Consider the following 21,384-nt stretch of genomic DNA (forward strand, 5'->3'; position numbering starts at 1 on the left):
GTTCTTGGGCTTCCCTTGTGGCTCAGCTGGTAAAGAATCTGCCTGCAATGTGGGAGACCTGGATTTGATCCCTGGGTTGGGAAGATCCCCTGGAGAAGAGAAAGGCTACCCACTCCAGTATATGGCCTGGAGAATTTGAATCCTGGACTGTATAGTTCATGGGGTGGCAAAGAGTCGGCTATGACTTTCACTTTCACTTTACCTGCCTCCTGAGAAATCTGTATGCATGTCATGAAGAAACAGTCAGAACTGCACATGGAACAATGGACTGGTTCCAAACTGGGAAAGGAGTATGACAGGATGTATATTGTCCCCCTGCTTATTAAACTTATATGCAGAGTATATCAAGCAAAATGCTGGGCTGGATGAAGCACAAGCTGGAATCAAGATTGTCGGGAGCAATACCAATAACCTCAGATACACAGATAACACCACCCTCATGGCAGAAAGCGAAGAGTAACTGAAGAGCCTCTTCATGAAAGTGAAAGAGGAGAGAGAAGGAGCTGGCTTAAAACTCAATTTTCAAAAAACTGAGATCATGGCATCCAGTCCCATCATTTCATAGCAAATAGATGGGGAAACAATGGAAACAGTGACAGACTTTATTTTCTGGGGCTCCAAAATCACTCCAGATGGTGATTGCAGCCATGAAATTAAAAGATGCTTGCTCCTTGGAAAAAAAGCTATGACCAACCTAGACAGCATATTAAAAAGCAGAGACATTACTTTGCCAACATAAGTCCGCTGAGTCAAAGCTATGGTTTCTCCAGCAGTCACGTATGGATGTGAAAGTTGGACCATAAAGAAAGCTGAGTGCTGAAGAATTAATGCTTTTGCACTGTGGTGTTGGAGAAGACTCCTCAGAGTCCCTTGGACTGCAATGAGATCAAACCAGTCAATCCTAAAGGAAATCAGTCCTCAATATTCACTGGAAAGACTGATGCTGAAGCTGAAGCTCCAATACTTTGTCCACCTGATGCAAAGAACTGACTGATTGGAAAAGACCCTGATTCTGAGAAAGACTGAAGGCAGGAGAAGGGGACAACAGAGGATGAGATGGTTGGATGCCATCACTGACTCGATGGACATGAGTTTGAATAAGCTCCAGGAGTTGGTGATGGACAGGAAACCCTGGCATGCTGCAGTCCATGGGGTCACAAAGAGTCAGACATGACTGAGCGACTGAACTGAGGTGTGTCCAGTTGCTCAATCATATCTGATTCTGGGTGCCACATGGACTCTAGCCCACCAGACTGTTCCGTCCATGGAATTTTCCAGGCAAGAATACTGTAGTGCTTGCCACTTCCTACCCTAGGGGATCTTCCAGACCCAAGGATTCAACCAGCATTTCTTGTGTCTCCTGCATTGGCATTTGGATTCTTTACCACTAGCACCACCTGGGAAGCCCCGTTAAATATGGTTATTGTTCAGATAGATGCTCAGTCGTTTCCAACTCTTTGCGACCCCCGTGGACTGCAGCATGCCAGCCCTCTTTGTCTATCATCAACTCCCAGAGTTTGCTCAAACTCACGTCCATTGAGTTGATGATGCCATTCAACCATCTCATCCTCTGTTGCCCCCTTCTCCTCTTGCCCTCAATCTTTCCCAGCATCAGGGTCTTTTCCAGGGAGTCAACTCTTTGCATCTATCCATTAAACACAGGCTTACCACGCAACCCACCAATTCTACTTCTGAGTATATTTGCAAAAGAAGCAAAAGCAGGAACTGAAGAGATATTTGTACACCCATGTACAGATAGCCAAAAACACAACAACCAAAAGATGGAAGCAATTCACTTGGGATCTCATCAGTGGATGATGGATAAACAAAATGTGGCACCTATATACTTGGAATATTACTCAGTCTAAAAAGGAAGGAAATTCTGACAAGTGCTACATCGGCGATGAACTGTAAAGATATTATGCTAAATGAAATAACCAGTATTTTATAGTTTTCTAAGTACTATAACATACATAATTCTCACAACCGCTTCTCTATAAAACAACTGATATCCTCATGACCTCCATTTTATAGCTAGTAGAAAGAGGTCCAGAGAAGCTAAGTAAGTTGCTCAAGGTCACACATTAAGTGGTAGAGACAAAAATTAAAAACCTGGTTTCTCTAACTCAAATTTCCATGCTCAAGCTCCTTTCAATACATCATACCGAATTTTCTGTTTACCTCCATAGTAACACTAAAAAAGGAGGCATTACAATATAAAAGAAAGAGCCCTGGATTTGGAATTAGAAAACTATGATTAATTCTCGGATTTGACACACAAGAATTGTGGGACATTTTGCAATTCAAATATCTTCAAGATTTAGTTTCCTCACTAGTTAAAAAGTATACTCTATAGGGTTTGACGACTGAAAAAGACAGCAATTTTTGAAAGAGCAGTACCTAGTTTAGCCCTTACTAAATGAAAATAAATTTTAAAAAATAAAAAAGTAAACTTCTGCAGGCTTAGCATCACCAATATATTCCCCTGATCTGGTGGTAGTGTGGTAAGTGATATTCTAAAACATCCTTCCAGTAATCTCTTGAAAAAACTGACTGGATCTTTTGATGTTTTCTACATATATTCCAAGTCTAATTCATTAGCAACAGTGAAGATGATATAATTACTGTCTGCAGCAAGTTCATCAAGAAGTTTGAGGAATGAAAATGAAGGTATAGGCCTAACTTACAAAGAGAACCGTGTCATGGTTATAGGCATCTGCTCTAAGCCCAAGCCAGTCCTTTCTGGGGTATTCAGAAAAAGGACAGGTCAGTAGTTTAAATCAGCTGTTTGATGGCCCCTAGGAAGAATAAGGACAGCAGCCAAACCAAAAGCCACCGAAAGAAAAAGCAACAATGCAGGAGATTAAAGCAAGCATAAAAGACTGTGATCAAGGAAACAAGCCCCAGATGAAAAGACACTGCCTGAAAACCCTAAGTAAATACATGAATAAATAAACACAACATAAATTATACCCATATGCACTTCATTCTATAGTCCAGAATCTGGTGTTTCTTTCAAACACCCACATTTGTCATACTGTCCTTCGGTCACAAAGGGCTCTTTAGGAGAAGGCAGTTTGTAATTCCTGATTCCTATAGAAAGTCACATTTATCATAAGGATTTACTACAGAATCTGGCTTATTTGCTAGATGCAAATATACATGAAGTTGTGAGATTTATAAAACTATGTTTGCTGCAAAATGTCTCTGGGGGTTAGGTAAGGCAGATCAACCTTCAATACCCTCAATGCAATCTTGTTAGCACATCTCACCCGCCTGCTCCCTCACCCCTGCCCTCCCAAAACACACATTTCACACTTTTTCTTTTGTTCCCAGACTTGTCAAATACTAGTAAGTCACTGCAGGGACAGGACATTTTACCTTAAAAGAAAGGGGTGGCAAGAAAAGAAAGATATAGAAATAAATATTGAATCTCAGCTCTGTCACAAATCAGAATCTATACCAAGTTGTAAATGTGCATTACTATTACTGGGAATATCTGGCAAAACTTATATCTGGAACTAAATCAAGTTTCCCCATCTGTTGGGTTTGCCTCTTCTACTCAATGTTAATTTTTTAATTGTTTGCAAGAGCCATATAATAACTGCTGAGAAAATAAAAAATGATAGGCACAAAGGGAGCCAGAATAACACAAGTCAGCTTTAGGTTTCATGACACTGAAAGCACATTCTCTCCATTTACAAACAGCTCTCTCCTGTGAGTGTGTGCTATTTTCTCAAGACCCTAAACCAACTCCATGTCTGACTCAATTTTATCCAATACATACAGCACTCTGTAATTGCCATGCTGTTTCATAAGGAACCTAAAATGACTTAGCCCCATGAGCTCCATTTGGCTCTGTTTACCACAAATAGAAATAGCCATGTAAAGCAAAACGTCAGAAGTTCCAGATCCCATGAGTCATTCATTCAACTCATGGAGAAAGGCAGAAAAAAATTTCCAGAGAAAAGCTTTCAGATGGCTTATACACAGCAACCACTTTGGCAACAAAGAGGCCTGAAAAGGGTTTGCAACTATCTCCTGGTAAGAAAATTCATAAACGAGCAAATTCTGTGAGCTATTTCAATATGACAAAATGAAAGTCACATGCATTCCTGCTTTTCTTGATCAAATATGAAAACTTCTTCCACTCCTACAGACATCGGGGCTTAAAATAGTACTGATGTTCAATATATTTCACTTAGAAAGGTACAATAAACCTCAGGATTAACCACAGAACTCTGAAAGAGATAAATCCTCACTTCTTACCTGATATTAACCAACGCGTGAGTCACCTTGCTAGCTGCTTCTTTCCACTGGCCTGCATTGGTAGAAAGCCTCAGGACTGTAAAAAAGGAAAGAACAAAGATGTGTCAGACCACTGGTATTAAAGAAATATGAGCGAAGACACAATGAAGAATATCACTATTGGAAAAACCAAACGCAGTCTGTGCCAATCTTCTATTTAAGACATCCTAATCTAGAGGAAAAAAATAAGGGCTTATTCTCAACTATCTTTCCCGCAATTTTTTTCCTCTTTCTTTCACTTTCTATCAAAATATTCTACTCCTCTGCCTTGGGTTTCCCTCTCTCCACTCTCCGCTAAAATGTTTCCATACTTAGTTTTTGCATTCAGTTAAAATCTACACTGGGGTGGTGATGTGAGGGTAACCTGATTGCCACATTAATCATTTCCCTAATAGCTGGGGCCGATTTAGTGGAATTGGCCAGCTGAGTAAGTGTCCCTTCCTGTTTCACATACAGTATATCTTTCTCCTAAAGGTCTGAACTGGGTCAAATAGGATAAATAATCTTGTCAGACAGAGGATGGTCATGTTTCAATCAGAGTAACCTGCTTTAGCTCCCTTGCCTTAACTGTGTAACCTGCAACATGAATCAACTGGAATGGTCTTCCCTTCTCTGACCAAAGTCTCTCACACCCTTACTCACAGAAGGGATGATGGAAATATAGTTCCCAGGTGGTGCTAGTTGTATAGAACCCGCCTGCCAATGCAGGAGACTTGGGTTTGATCCCTGGGTCAGGAAGATACTCTAGAACCCACTACAATATTCTTGCCTGGAGAATCCCATGAACAGAGGAGCCAGGCGAGCTATGGCCCACAGGGTCACAGAGTCAGACACAACTGAAGCAATTTAGCACACACACATGCATATTCTCTGTCAGCTATGAGCTTCAGGGCCACACATTATAGTACCTATACTCTTTCAGAAAAGAGACAAACCAGCACAAGTGTTTCTGGAAAGAACAAGGATACAGTGGGCGCTCCAAGCATATGTTTTTAATGAGTGAATAACGAATATGAACTAAACATGTAGAGAGTCTACTATGTGCCAGAAACTGGACAAAGAATATATACAATACAGCATACATATGAGACTCAGAGGAGACAATTAATCAATCAAGTTTATTCACAGAACTGTAAGTAAGGGGGCTAGAATTTAAACCTGGAGGGAATGGTCCTACAGCCTGTACTTGATACACTGAGTGGTTAAGAGTGTGAACTCTGAAACCAACTGTTGGTGTCCAAGTCTAGCCTTTGCCACTTACTAGAGAAAAACAGCAATACTTACATGAAAGGATTATTATGAAAATCAAGTAAGTTATATATATAAAGCCTTAGATCAGTACCTGGCACATAGTAATTGTTACATAAGTATTAATATTAGCTATTATTCATTAAATAGACTGTCTTCCAAACAAATGCAAGAATATACTTAAGACCTTCTCGGAGGAGAAAGTCAGTTAGTTAGTTAATCAGAGCCTAACATTAAAAAACGTATAACCAATCTGCATAGGTACCATCACTACCAACTCCTGACCAGTACTGCTCTAGCAAGAGTAGTAGCAGCAGCAGCTGTACTACAGGGAGGGCATATAACTGTAATAGGGAAAGAAAACTCATCTGGCTACTCTGCATCTATTTCAGCAATATTTCATTTTTATAAATTCATGCAATTTTACGAAAGAGAAGATGGAAGCCTTAATAAAACATTATCAGAGTGCTGCTTTCCTAATTTACAAGATTTAGTGCAGGGGAACTCAGTTTCAAGTTAGAGCTTTTCAGTCTCAACTCAGGGATTCATTAAGTGTATGCACAAATTTATTCATGAATGAACAAAACTGTTTCAAGCAGGTCAGACATATTTTTTTCAACTCAGTTGCAAAAACTGTTTAGATATATCCGTTTTCCACTAGACCCTCCACTAAACCATAAATTCTCTGATGGTCAAGATCTAGTATTTGTGGAATTGAGCTGAATTTTACTCCCCTTTCCTCAGAGAGGTATTCAACTCTGTTCACGGATTATTTCTCTGTTAACATCCTGTCACATCTGTTCCTTAGTGAACAGGCACCCAGATGACCTCATCACTACATTTCCAAGGGAAACAAGCTTTCCAAGCCATTGGCTTTTACATTCTTTTCTAAGTTCCCAAATTTAAACACAAAATTATCTCAAAACACCCAAACGCCTCAAGCTAAGTTTATCATTTAGGTAGTACAAAGTATGATACACCAAAACAGCATACCATGCAGCCATTTAAAAAAGAGACTTAAAGTAATAGCAAAAACTGGAAACAACCATAATTTTCATGAAAGGAAAGAATGGTTAAATAAACAGTATCCATACTATGCAAAAAAAGAGAGGGTGGAGAGAGAAAGAAACTTAAGAAAACTACCAAAAAAAAAAAAAATGTTCTATAATAGCTTAAAAAAAAAATAGGATAACATGATCACAATTATGTAAAACTATGCATAAAGTAGACTAATATGTGCATGCATGCTAAGTCGCTTCAGTGGTGTCTGACTCTTTGTGACCCCTATGGACAGTAGCCCACCAAGCTCCTCTGTCCATGGGATTCTCCAGGCAAGAATACTTGAATAGGTTGCCCTGCCCTTTTTCAGAGGATTTTTTCAACCCAGGGATCGAACCCACATCCCTTACATCTCCTGCATTAACAGGTGGGTTCTTTACCACTAGCGCCACCTGGGACGCCCATATGAAAATAGTGCTCATACTAGAAAGGAGAGATTGTATTAAATAAAAAAATTTGTACCTTGTTTTTTCTTTAGTACTGGTAATTATCTTTTTCTAAAAGGAAAAAAACAGTTCAAAATATGGTATCATTTACGGTTCAGGGTAGCTTATGTCAAGGTCCTTCCTCATCAGTGGATATCACTGCTGTAGGAATATTAAATGTGTCTTTATCAAGAGTCTCCTTCTTCTAGCCATGATGAAGTAACAAGACATAATTAACCCTTCTACCTTAAGCAATAAAAAACTGAACAAAATATAAGAAACAATAGCTTTCAGACATTAGACAATGGGTATACAGAACTGTGATCCTTTAAGATGGAAAACAAACAAGGTGAGCCCTAGAATTATCCCAGCTTACTGTGTGAAAAAGTTTCCAACCTACAGGGCAGACAGGAGGAACTTAAACAGAATCCAGAAGCTTGCTAAATCAAAGACACAGAGATTAGCAACTGGACAGGACAAGGCACCTAGAATTTGTGGCATAGAGCACTGTAGAGGAGGGAGTTTAACAGGGTATTCTATAAGTTTGTAGAGGGGTCCTCTTACATCTTTTGCTGAGCACTGATCTACACATAAAAAAGAGAAAACTACTCAAGCCTGGGGGTAAAGAACCACTGGAAAAGAGAAGAAATTGTGGAGCTCATGGAAGGCTCTACAAGCAAAATAATTTGAATTTCCACCAGTAAGAGTAGAAAAACCTATCGAAATATGAATTATCAGGAAGAATCTTCAGATGGGTACTGCATTAGTAATCTGGCCAAATTAGCCTATAATAAAAGTTGCTCTTAACCCAATTTAATAACCCTTAAAAGCAAATCCTAAAAGGATGAAACAGATTCCATACAACATAACTGCATTCCAGAATAAAGTCTAACATTATATAAAGGAACATAATAAAATCAAACCTTACAACATTAACATCACAATGTTCAAAATCCAATTTAAAAATTACCAGCATTCAAGAAGTAGGAAAGGGACTTCCTGGTGGTCCAGTGGTTAAGAAAACACCTTGCAGAACTATACTCAATATTTTGTAATAACCTATAGTTGAAAAGAATCTAAAAAAGAATACACATATGTATATACACACACACACACACAAATCACTTTGCTCTATATCTGAAACTGATACAACATTGTAAATCAACTGTTTCAATAAAAATTTTTCAAAAAGAATCCACCTTGCAGTGCAGGGGACACAGGTTCAATCCCAGGTCAGAGAACTCAGATCCCACTAGAGAGCCCATGTGCTGCAACCAAAGACCCCACATGATGCAACGAAGATCCTGCATGCCACAACTAAGACCCAATGCAGCCTAATTAATTAATTTTAAAAACCCAAAGAAGCCAGAAAAACATAACCCAAAAGCAGGAGAAAAATCAGTCAATAAAACAGACCTAGACATGAAGAGAGATGATGCAGTTAGTGGGAAAGGACATTAAAACAGCTATTGTAATAATGCTCCATATGCTCGGGAAGGTACCAAGTGAAAACAAAACTTGTGTTCACATAAATCTGTGTACAAAAATGTTTACAGAGGTTTTATTTACAATCCCTAAAAACTGGAAACTTTCTAAATGTCCTTCCACTGATAAATGGATAAGTTAAACTAGCATATTCCCACAATGGAATATTACCCCATAATAAAAAGGAACAAACTACTGATACCTGCATCAACATGGATAACTTCAAACAAATTACTATGTATAAGAAGCCAGACTCCCAGTGCACTAGCCCCAAGCATCCAGTATGGGATGGTATGGGGAGGGAGGAGGGAGGAGGGTTCAGGATGGGGAACACATGTATACCTGTGGCGGATTCATTTTGATATTTGGCAAAACTAATACAATTATGTAAAGTTTAAAAATACAATAAAATTTAAAAAAAAAAAAAAAGAAGCCAGACTCAAAAAACGGTATGATGTCATCTATATACTTTTTTAGAAAAGGCAAAATCATGGGGACAAGGAATAGATCAGTGGTTGCTAGAAAGTGACTAGGAGCTGATCTCAAAGCAATAGGTGGAGGAGTTGATCTTACAGGAGTACAGAGAAGAGGGAAGTTTTTGAGATGGTAAAACTCTTCTAAATCTTGATTTTCTGTGATAATTATACTTCTATATGCATTTGCTGAAATTCAGAACAGTACATTAAAAATGGTGCATTATATCATATATGTAAATTATACTTCAAAAAACCTGACTAAAAAATACATTTTTTTCCACCTGAAGTTTCATTATACTTTACACAAAATGGAGAGTACTGAAACATGCCACCTCCTGCTATTTGTTGTGTTTCATTTAGTAAAATTCACTTTCCTCTTTGTACTTTCTTAGTACATCTGAGCATTCCCAGATATCCTTTCTTCTCTTGTTGCTATAGCTGTAAACGTTGATCTCATTTGACTGTGTACATGGCTCAACTGTGCAGGTAAGCCAGACATCTATAAAACACCTCCCCCACTCCAACTCTCCTTCCTTTCCTCACTGAAAGACCTCTTTATTCATCCATTAATGGGTGTTAAAGCCTCTGGGGCAGCTCTTCACCCTTGGAAAATTCTATATTCTTGAAAACAAGGATACTGGTAAAAGCCAGGTAGATGCAAACCACACCAGGGTACACTGAGAACATTCTGCCAATGGGAAGTTTGCTAGAGGGTTCTCATGGAAGACTTCCTAGCTCAAAAAAAAAAAAAAGACGTGTGACTTGATATGACAATGGGAACCTCTTATTCTGAGGGGAGCTGACCTGATGCTAAAGCTATTACACTGATGATGAGAGAGCAGGGAAATAAAAAAAAAAAATTCCTCCTAGGCAATCCTTTCCACTGTTTGCTTCTACTCTTTCTCCATGTATTCCAAATCCCCTCTACTTTACTCATGATACATACAGGAGTCCCAAGCAGAAGATGAACTTTTCATAAATAGTCCCAACAATAGGGATCAATAAACTAATCAATAGTGACAGAAAGCAGATCAGGGGTTGCCTAGGGATAAGGGACAGAGGTGGTAAAAGTGACATAGAGGGACACAAGGAAATTTGGGGAGACGGGGAGGATATGTACATTATCTTGATTTAATGACACCTTCATGTATATATACACATGCCAAAACTTATCAAAAATTGTATCCTTTAAAAAAGTGCAGTTTGGGACTTCCCTGGGGGTCCAGTGGTTAAGACTCCATGCTTCCACTGCAGGGGGTGTGGGTTCCATCCCTGGTCAGGGAACTAAGATCCCATATGCCTCAGCATGGCCAAAAAAAAAAAGAATGCAGTTTATTATATACTGATCACATCCCTAATAAGTTGGAGCTTTTTAATAGACAACTTTATTGAGTGGCTTACTATTTCTGGGAAATCTAAAGAAATCTTTCTTGACCTTTAAACTTAGGTAGGTTTGATTAGACTCTTCACTCAAACTTACAGGGATACATGACCTCTTATAGAAGTAAGGAATACTCATGTGGCTGCAGAGTAAATTTTAGGCAAGCCAATCACCAAAAGGTTTTTGCAAAAAAGATTTTTATCTAATGCCCACTTCCTCTTCTAAGTTATGCTAAAAATACATAGGTACATTAAAAATCCTTAAAACCTTGTACCTTTTCAAATCACACAATGTTCCTTTGGGATCCAAGCTCTTCTATTTGCTGCTGTCAACTCCCACCCACTCTCACACCCATCTCACTGGCATTCACTAAATCTACAAGCCTCCCTATTTTCTCTCTTTCACAAACATCAAGAAAGGGCTACAGGGATGCTAACCAGCCTTCTACTGAGATGAATTTTGAGTTCCTGAAGGCGAGGAAGTCCACATATACTTTCTTATTGCCTGAGAAAAGGAGACTACTATAGTTCTGTGCCAAGTAAGGGCACCAAGCAACTAGGGGAGAATCTTTTGGAGTCTTTTCCTTTCATAGACCAAAAATCACAGCTGATCGGGAGAGAAAAAATAAAAAGAAGACAGCTTACCCATAGAGTAGAGGTTGTCAAAGCTCTGGTGCATGCGGATAATCTCATAGTAGAGTTCATCATAACTGCTGGGGGTGGGCAGGAATGTATCTCCATATGTGATAAACATATTAAATAGGTTCACAATCTAAAAAAGAAGCAAAAGCCCATATATAGACATCATACTATGAAGACTCAGAAGGGTATTATCAGTAGTGTGCTATATAGCCAGCTCTTACTGTCTTTCAAGAGCAGTTAAATTTTCAGCAATTTTGTTAGCTGGTTATTAAACAAAATCATTATTAAAAATTAACTTTTCTATAAAACTTACCATTCAATAAATTACATTAAAGTAATAATTACTGAAAACTCATCACTTTCTAATTATTTTCTACCTTTCCATATTATCAATCCCCTTGAAATTAATTTACACCTCTTATATCTGTGTGGTGGGAATATTATATAAGAGTGTGTGTTACCATTATTTCATGAAAGAGCCCAGGTTCTCCAAAGACACAGGTGAAAGTGGAAGCACTAGTAGGGAGATTCTGATCCAAAGGGAAAATAAAGGCCTGGTATCCTCCTATAGTTTAATCCTTAGAACACCAGCTCCTGTCTCAAACCAGCCCATTTTTGCCCTAGAGTATAGCTTCAGAAAAATAAACGTGTTTTTTTGCTACTCACCATAAGAGCTAATGTAAAAATGTTGTGCTTTGCCAAAAGTACAGTCTCATTTGACATAAGGAACTTCAACAAATTTATCAAGGCTTTAAAAAAAAGAAAAAAAAAAAGGCATTGATAAGATAATCAAAGCATAATCAATAAAGTTAAATGAAAGTAGACTAGATCTAAAGAAATCCAAACAGGGCTAGAATGAGTATATCACAGCTACTAGAAAATTTTTAAAAGCAGGCAGAGCAGGTGTAGTTGAAGAAAACACTGACCTTCTCAAGTACATGTCTGCTTATCTGTCTACAGAAGGTTATAAAAAATCTACTTTTTACTTCTTAAATAGCAATTAAGCTCAGAAATCTGACTATAAAATGGACATTTCAGTGTTCCAAATTTACACCTGTATGCTGATTTCCCCATCAAATTTCCTCAGTTTATTGAGCGTCCCTTCTCACCCCAGGCTGCTAGCGTTTCAAGTCACCAAGTTTTAGCTGCATATCTGTTTCAAACATTACAGCTAAGAAGGACATCTTTCGAATCTAAATGATCAACAGACATACTATAGAACTTACTGCTTTAGTTCTGGATAAAAAAAGAGCTCATGAAGGAAAAAAAAGCCCTTAACTGTTCTAAATATTCAAATAAGAGTGCAACATGCTCTGTCCTCTCTTAACTGTGACAACATTTACTGAAAAGGTCCCCTTTTTGCCTTGTAATCTTTAATGAGGGGAGAGAGTGCCAAAACCCAAGCAATCTCAATCATGAGATTGACTGCTAAGTCCTAGTTAAACAGTACAGCTTTAAAGACATTTTTGCCAATAAATATTAAGCATAAAATAATTTAACCGCTGCCTTATACTCTTTCACCCAAGGCTATAAACTCAGTCCTGCTTCTGTGCCCACCATAGCCACTGCCACTGTACCTATCTCCCCTGTGTGATGGGGAATATAAAGGAGGGGTTCAGCGGCTACAAGTATTTGATGTTCCTTTTGTCTTCTCCCCATCAACCTGTCCTACTTCTACATATACACACACAAAAAAGGTTCGACCGCTCCTTTCCTAAAACCATACCTGCTTTTTTGTCAGCAGAGAAGTCCCTTCTCTCGTCTGAGCTTTGTGTGAAGTTTACTACTCTTAGAAAAGAGATGTGAGCTTAGATTTAAAACAGCAGGGAATGGTGAGTAGGAGTAAGTCTCTCCAGACACTTGCTGCCTGCCATACAACACCCCTCACTCTCAACCCTCTAAAAGCACAGGTACAGTAAAGAAACAGCAGGCAAGGAAAAGTACAAGAGCTTGTCTACATTCTGTTTCTAAAGCCTGATTCTTCCCTTCAAACAGAGGGGGAAAAAAAAAAGCCTTGCTAGGGTTGAAGGAGGCAGGCATCCTCATTTATGAACTCTTCACCCTGACTCAAGTTCTCTGAGGTTTCCTAATGGAAAGGCAAATGATAGGCAGCTGGCTTTTTTGATGTTGTCTGTTAACAAGTGATCTACTGGACTGGACCTAAAAAAGCTCCACGGGAGGCCACTCTGGATCATACAATCTACTAAGCTCCTAGTAGGCCAGGAGCTCAGAGAATGAAGGGGACTAGCTAAAATCCACATAAAAATGACTAACCCATGGGGATTCCCTAGCAGTCCAGTGGTTAGAATTCGGCACTTTCACTGACATGGCCCAGGTTCAATCTCTGATTGGGTAACTAAGATCCTGCAAGCTGCAGCACGGCCAAGAAAAAGACTAACCCAGCCCAGATCTCTCAATGCGTAGGGGCTGCCCACACCACCCCCACTAACCCCAGAGCTTAGACAAGCCCTGTTAATAGATAAATCTTCTGACAGTAGGACTCCCTAAATTCACAGGAGACAAGAAAAAGGATGGGTAACACATGTGGCATTCTACAAAACATAATGGCTAGCTAGAGACAAAGTTGCTTTTGCACATATCCAATCAAGGAAGGCTTTTGTCCCAGGTACATGCAGCACAAAGATGCAGCCTCAGCAGTGGTTATGTGGTAATTAAGGGGTAGAAAACCTGGAGAAAAGGAAGTGAGCACAATGATTTATTGCTCCTCTGCTGGACTACAGCTAGCCTTGATCTCTGGGATTCAGAGTCAGGGATGACAAAATGATAAATATGAAGGGAGGAAGAGAGCAATTCTAGCACAGGCCAAGAGGTGGCCTGCGTTTCAATTGTCACCGATGTCAGCAGAGTCAAATAGTGTTGAGAAGGAGAGTCCAGCACTGCAATACTCCGAGAGTCTGTGTCAGGGAAACCTGCATTCTATCCCTGACAATTCAGGTCAGACCCCCTCCTTCTGAAAAAGCCAGGGTTTTCTTACCTGGAAGTCATCATTCTCCAGAGGGAATTTAAAAGGCAGCTAAAATGAACCAAGTACCCTTAAAATTGGCTCCCATGAGCCTCTGACATCAGGAACCATGATTCTTCTTCGAGAAGGAATGTCCCAAATATCCCATAATATAACACTTTTTTCCTTCAACATCTTTCTGACTTAGCATTCTATCAACTGTTCAGTGTCCTATATACACATACATGGTCTTCTATCCTCTAACCCGATGTGATGGGAGTTAAAAATTTGTGAGGCTTCAACATAGTTGATTTTAAATTTTTAGAGCTAGAAAGGACCTTAGAGGTTATTTAATCCTACTCCCTCATTTTTGGATTCAAAAACAACCCCTGACCACCACCCCAACTAGTTAGTGACCAAGCAGGGACTAGAACCTGGTCTCCTGTTCAGTGTTCTTTCTTCCATTCCATTAAGATAAAAGCCTGCAGTCCATGGGGTTGTAAGAGTCCATGATGTCACTGCTTAGCAACCGAACAACAACAACAGACAGACAAAGGTGCTGAGAGTGAAAGTGAAGTCACTCAGTCGTGTCCGACCCTTTGGTACCCCATGGGCTACAGACTGCCAGGCTCCTCCATCCGTGGGATTTTCCAGGCAAGAATACTGGAGTGGTTTGCCAGTTCCTTCTCCAGAGGATCTTCCTGACCCAGGAATCAAACCCGGGTCTCCCACACTGCAGGCAGACTCTTTACCATCTGAGCTAGATGCAGTCAAATATTAAAACAGAAGGAAGCTCATGTATAAATGGTGTGCTTAAGATTTGCTAAGTATACTACCATCAATACTTTCCTAGAAGACTCTGGTTTATAACTTTCTCCACCTATTGGCTGCTCCAAGGTTATTTCCATCTACTTGGTGCTCTTCTTTTCTTGGTCCTCAGCTACTTATTATAGCACAACTGCTTAACACCTCATTATTACCTTTCTTCTATTCATTCTCAACACTAAAAAACTTCTAGTAACTTTTCTCAGCAAAAAACACCTCAGCGGGCCCTCTATATCAGCTTTCATCTCTCCTCTTTATTTTTATTTTTAATTGTTTTTAAAAAAAACACATTTATTTGCCTATGCCAGTTCTTAGTTGCAGCATGCGGGACTTCTTAGTTGTGGCCTGCAAACTCTTAGTTCCGGTATGTGGGATCTAGCTCCCTGACGAGGGATGGAACCTGGGCCCCCTGCGTTGGGAGCTCAGAGTCTTAGCCACTGGACCGCCACAGAAGTCCCTCATCTCTCTTCTTTAAATCTCATCTTTCCTACACCTCTATCTCCCTTTCTCTGTTTCCTCTCTAGGATTTTTAAAAAATAATACTACTAATAATAAATGTAAACTAAAACTGTTCCTATTCCCCTCACTCTGGGTGTGTCCTTCAAAATTATGTACTGAACATAGACCATGATCAGATCTGAACTTCAAATGGAGCTGCTACTGCTGCTGCTAAGTCGCTTCAGTCGTGTCCGACTCTGTGCAACCCCATAGATGGCAGCCCACCAGGCTCCCCTGTCCCTGGGATTCTCTAGGCAAGAGTACTGGAGTGGGTTGCCATTTCCTTCTCCTCAAATGAAGCTAAGATCCCCTTTCTTTATGCAAAATCAGAACTGAAACAAACAAAAAAAACCTGAGTATAAGCAATTCATAGCCAGGTTTATTCATAAGCTATTATGATGCAGTGCTATGGACACGGTTTAACTGCAGGGCAGAGAATAGCCGTGGGCCAGGGGCAGGTTAAGGACAGAAGAGAAATGGTACTCAGGATCTCGGTGCCAACACACAAGTAGCAGAGAGCTCATGCTGGCTGATTCCTGCCTCACCACTCTCCAAACACACATTTTTAGAAAACCACCCTCGATCCACTTGTTCACTTGGTGCCATTTGGGCACATGACCAGCCAAACTGTTCCAAGGACAGTCACAGAGGTAACAGTACATAGAGGGAAGAGTTAGGATAACTAAAAAAGACAAGGTATTGGTTGTATAAACATAAGATTATTAATTAGTCATATCTCTGTTAAGAGTTTGGTATCAAGCATGACACGTGTTGTAGTCATTGTGAAGATAAGCGGTGGAGCAGGATATACTTTTTTCTTTTTAATTTAACACTTTGGTTACCATGTTTCTAATTTTTAGGTAACAGTTTTAAAAGGAAGCAGGGGAGAAGAGACTAACACAAAATCTTCCTCAACAAAAATATGATCCTTAGTCTGAGGGATTTCCAAAGAAAAAGGGCCTATGTTATAGAAACTCAATACTGTGTAAACAGTTCTGCCCATTAGGCAAGCAATGGCTACCCATTCCACAAAACAGAATCGCACAGTTTATTGCAGAGTATCTTTTCAGATGAGGACAAGCTTGGTGGCTGAGACCCCCCGGGCCTTAACAGACAATTCTCACTGGCCCCAATCCTTCACAGCCCCGGGAACAGGCTGTCCCCAAACACCAATGCCAGATAGATATATCGTAGAGAGAAATGGATCATATCTTTCTGCTGAATGACACCTACTACAAGTCACCAACTATGCCAGAAGTTCACATCAAGTACAGTTGTTCCTCAGTATCCACAGTGGGGGTGGGGGGTGGGTAGGATTGGCTCCAGGACTTTCCCCCCAAATACCCAATTCCATAGAGTCTCAAGTCCTTTAAATAAAATGGTATAGTTACCTACACACATCTTCCTATATAGTTTAAACCAACTCTAGGTTGCTTACAATGCAATACCTAATACAATGTAATACCTAATACAATGTAAAAGCCATGTAAATAGTTGCTGGCATACAGCAAATTCATGTTCTGCTCTTTGGAAATTTCTGGAATTTTTTTTTCCAAATATTTTTGATCTGTGGTTGGCTGAACCCGTGGATGCAGAACCCATGGATATAGAGGGAAAACTGTATCTCAAATCTTCCTCTTTTCTACTGCACTCCACTTGAGAGCTTAAAAAGAGATACCTAACTATAGAAATCATCTCCCCCAAACTGCATTCATCTCTTTTCAAAGGGAGAAACACAAAAGTCATAAATGGCAAGGGAAGTAACATCTATTAGGTATATGCTAGATGGTAGGCATTATGTAAAGCACTTAAAGTACATCACTCTCACTGAAACCTAGTAAGTATCCCATGAAGGAGCTAATAACGGTCCCAATTAACAGATGACCAAATTAAAATTCAGAAAGATTTAATAAGTTATCCAAAGTCACATAGCTAATTGAAGATAAATTACATTAACAGCAACATACCAGGATGGTCCATGAACTCCCCTTGCTGAGATTTATGAAACTGTACTGGTTCCTCCTAAACTTCACTTAAAAAAACATTTGTTGAAGGTTGAGGAACAAGCTATCTAGGACCAATACTTGTATTTGCCATCCAAAACTGTAACTTTATGCCACCCAAAACTGTAACTTTAATCAGAGTTCCACTAACCAGCACCTCACACATCCAAGTGATCAAAAGAAAAATCTTGTAAGTTCATCTCTCTTTTAAGCATCTCAGAATTTTACTCCACTGACCTAAAGACACTTTAACCTGCACAGTCTCAAAAACAAGAAGTGAAAAGCAAGGACTCGAGTATTTTTGCACCCATGTTTATAACAGCATTATTTACAATAGCCAAAAGGTGGAAGCAATACAAGAATCCATTGACACATGAATAGATAAACAAAACGTGAAAGACACAATCAGAAAATTACTTGAGCTAATCAGTGAATTTAGTAAAATTACAGGATACCAAATCAATATACAGAAATCCCTTGCACTAACAGTGACAAATCAGAAAGAGAAATTAAGGAATCAATTCCATTCACCATTGCAAAAAAAAAATTAAAATACCTAGGAATAAATCTACCTAAGGAGACAGAAGAGCTGTATACAGAAAACTATAAGACACTGATGAAAGAAATCAAAGATGACATAAACAGATGGAGAGATATACCAAGCTCCTAGATTGGAAGAATTAATATTGTGAAAATGACTATACTACCCAGAGCAAACTACAGATTCAACGCAATCCCTATCAAATTACCAATGGCATTTTTCACAGAACTAGAACAAAAATTTCACAATTCACATGGAAATACAAAAGACCCTGAATAGCCAAAGCGTTCTTGAGAAAGAAGAATGGAACTGGAGGAATCAACCTCTTGACTTCAGACTATATATTACAAAGCTACAGTCATCAAGACAGTATGGTACTGGCACAAAAACAGAATATAGACCAATGGAACAGGATAGAAAGCCCAGAGATAAATCCATGCACCTATGGGCACCTTATCTTTGACAAAGGAGGCAAGAATATACAATGGATAAAAACACAGTCTCTTCAATAAGTGGTGCTGGAAAACTAGACAGTTTCATGTAAAAGAATGAAATTTGAACACTTTCTAACACCATACACAAATATAAACTCAAAATGGGTTAAAGACCTAAATATAAGACCAGAAACTAAAATTCTTAGAGGAGAACATAGGCAGAATACTCTTTGACATAAACCACAGCAAGATCCTCTATGACCCACCTAATAGCAGAACAGAAATAAAAACAAAAATAAATGGGATCTAATTAAACTTAAAAGCTTTTGCACAGCAAAGGAAACCATAAACAAGATGAAAAGACAACCCTTAGAATAAGAGAAAATAATTTCAAATGAAGCAGCTGACAAAGGAGTAATCTCCAAAATATATAAGCAGCTCAGGCAGCTCAATATCAGAAAACAAACAACCCAAAAAATGGGCCTAAATAGACCTAAATAGACATTTCTCCAAAAAGACATACAGATGGGTAATAAACACATAAAAAAGTGCTCAACATTGCTTATTATTAGAGAAATGCAATCAAAACTACAATGAGGTATCACCTCAAACCAGTCAGACTGGCCATCATCAAAAAATCTACAAACAATAAATGTTGGAGAGGATGTGGGAAAAAGGCCATATGACCCAGCAATCCCACTACCAGGCATATTCCCTGAGAAAACCACAATTCTAGAAGATACATGTACCCCAGTGTTCACTGCAGCACTACTTACAATAACCAGGACATGGATGCAACCTAGATGTCTATTAACAGACGAATGGATAAAGAAGTTGTAGTACATATATACAATGGAATATTACTCAACCATAAAAAGGAACGAATTTGAGTCAGTTCTAGTGAGGTGGATGAACCTAGAGCCTGTTATACAGAGTGAAGTAAGTCAGAAAGAGGAAAACAAATATCATATATTAATGCATATATATGGAATCTAGGGCTCCCCAGGTAGCTCAGCTGGTAAAGAATCCACCTGCAATGCAGGAGACCCTGGTTCGGTTCCTGGGTTGGGAAGTTACCCTGGAGAAGGGATAGGCTACCCACGCCAGTATTCTTGGGCTTCCCTGATGGCTCAGATGGTAAAGAATTCGCCTGCAATGCAGGAGACCTGAGTTCGATCCCTGGGTTGGGAAGATCCCCTGGAGGAGGACATGACAACCCACTCCAGTATTCTGGCCTGGAGAATGCCCATGGACAGAGAAGCCTGATGGGCTACGGTCCATGGGGTCAGAAAGAGTCGAACATGACTAAGCAACCAAGCACACATATATGGAATCTAGAAAAATATACTAATGAACCTATTTGTAGAGCAATAACAGAGATGCAGACATAGAGAAAGAACTGTAGACACAGGTGAGTAAGGAGAGGCTGGGATGAACTGAGAGAGCAGCACTGATACCACATGTAAAACAGACACCAGTGGGAATTTGCTATATGACATAGGAAGCTCAACCTGGTTCTCTGTGACAACCTAGAGGGGCAGGATGGGCTGAGAGGAGGGAGGGAGTTCAAGAGGGTGGAGATATATGTATACCTATGGCTGATTCATGTTGATGTATGGCAGAAACCAATACAACATTATAAACCAATTACTTTCCAATTAAAAAATAATTTTTTTTTTTTAATGTGGAATGCAAACTAGTACAGCCACTATGGAGAACAGTGTGGAGATTCCTTAAAAAACTGGAAATAGAACTGCCTTATGATCCAGCAATCCCAATGCTGGGCATACACACTGAGGAAACCAGAATTGAAAGAGATACGTGTACCCCAATGTTCATCGCAGCACTGTATATAATAGCCAGGACATGGAAGCAACCTAGATGTCCATCAGCAGATGAATGGATAAGAAAGCTATGGTACACATACACAATGGAGTATTACTCAGCCATTAAAAAGAATACATTTGAATCAGTTCTAATGAGGTGGATGAAACTGGAGCCTATTATACAGAGTGAAGTAAGCCAGAAAGAAAAAATACCAATACAGTATACTAACGCATATATATGGAATTTAGAAAGATGGTAACAATAACCCTGTATACAAGACAGCAAAAGAGACACTGATGTATAGAACAGTCTTTTGGACTCTGTGGGAGAGGGAGAGGGTGAGATGATTTGGGAGAATGGCATTGAAATATGTATAATATCATATATGAAACGAGTCACCAGTCCAGGTTCAATGCACGATACTGGATGCTTGGGGCCGGTGCACTGGGACGACCCAGAGGGATGGTATGGGGAGGGAGGAGGGAGGAGGGTTCAGGATGGGGAACACGTGTATGCCTGTGGTGGATTTATTTTGATATATGGCAGAACCAATACAATACTGTAAAGTTCAAAAATAAAATAAAATTTTTAAAAATTAAAAAATAAATAAATAAATAAAAAATAGATTTTAAAAAATGTGGTATACAGTGGAATATTACTCAGCCTGAAAAAGGAAATTCTGCCACATGCTAAAACATAGGTGAAACATGAAGACACTATGCTAAGTGAAAAAAGTCAGTCACAGAAGGACAAATACCACATGACTCAATTTACATGCAGGACGTAGAGAAATCAAATTCATAGAGACAGGAAGCAGATTGGTGGTTGTTAGAGGTGTAGACAGGGAGGAATACAGGCTTACTGTTTAATAGATACAATTTCAGTCTAAGAAAACTTTTAAAATTCTGGAGACGGAAGGAAGAGATGGTTGCCCAACAATGTGAATGTACTTAATGCCACTGAGCTTACACTTAAAATGATAAAATTTTATGTATGTTTTACCAATTGAAAAACAAGAGGCCAATATTTTTCTTTCCACAGACATTAGCATGAGCCCTGCAAATACTCCATCCCAACTTTCTGTAACCTCAGCATAACTGATGGGCTGAAATTTACATCATGGTACACAGTACTGAGTACAGAGCCAAACATACAAAAGTGTTTTGATGGGAAAATAAAAGGCACCCAATATACTCAATCAACAGAGAGTCATGAACACTTGAGCAAGAATACAAATTCAAAATGAGCACTGCACAGCCTTCAAGACAATA

At 39.3% G+C, this 21,384-nt stretch overlaps 1 protein-coding gene across 12 annotated transcripts in view; it reads right to left on the reverse strand.

The window, feature by feature from the left end:
• The window catches only part of ARMH3 (armadillo like helical domain containing 3), a 181,340-nt gene that overhangs the window by 96,261 nt on the left and 63,695 nt on the right, over positions 1-21,384 (reverse strand). For all 12 annotated transcript variants that reach the window (XR_015155241.1, XR_015155240.1, XR_015155238.1 and 9 more), the window contains 3 exons: positions 11,690-11,772; positions 11,027-11,153; positions 4,270-4,345 (listed from right to left, as the gene is read on the reverse strand). Coding sequence is in view for 8 of the 12 variants with exons in the window: in XM_086377368.1 (XP_086233494.1) it covers positions 4,270-4,345; positions 11,027-11,153; positions 11,690-11,772 (286 nt within the window). In the remaining 4 variants the exon portion in view is untranslated. The remainder of the gene's footprint in view (positions 1-4,269; positions 4,346-11,026; positions 11,154-11,689; positions 11,773-21,384) is intronic.

Source organism: Bos grunniens, chromosome 26 (genome assembly GCF_055505025.1).
Source record: "Bos grunniens cultivar Pamir isolate PY7600 chromosome 26, Bosgru_T2T1.0, whole genome shotgun sequence".
In the NCBI taxonomy this organism is placed as follows: domain Eukaryota; kingdom Metazoa; phylum Chordata; class Mammalia; order Artiodactyla; family Bovidae; genus Bos; species Bos grunniens.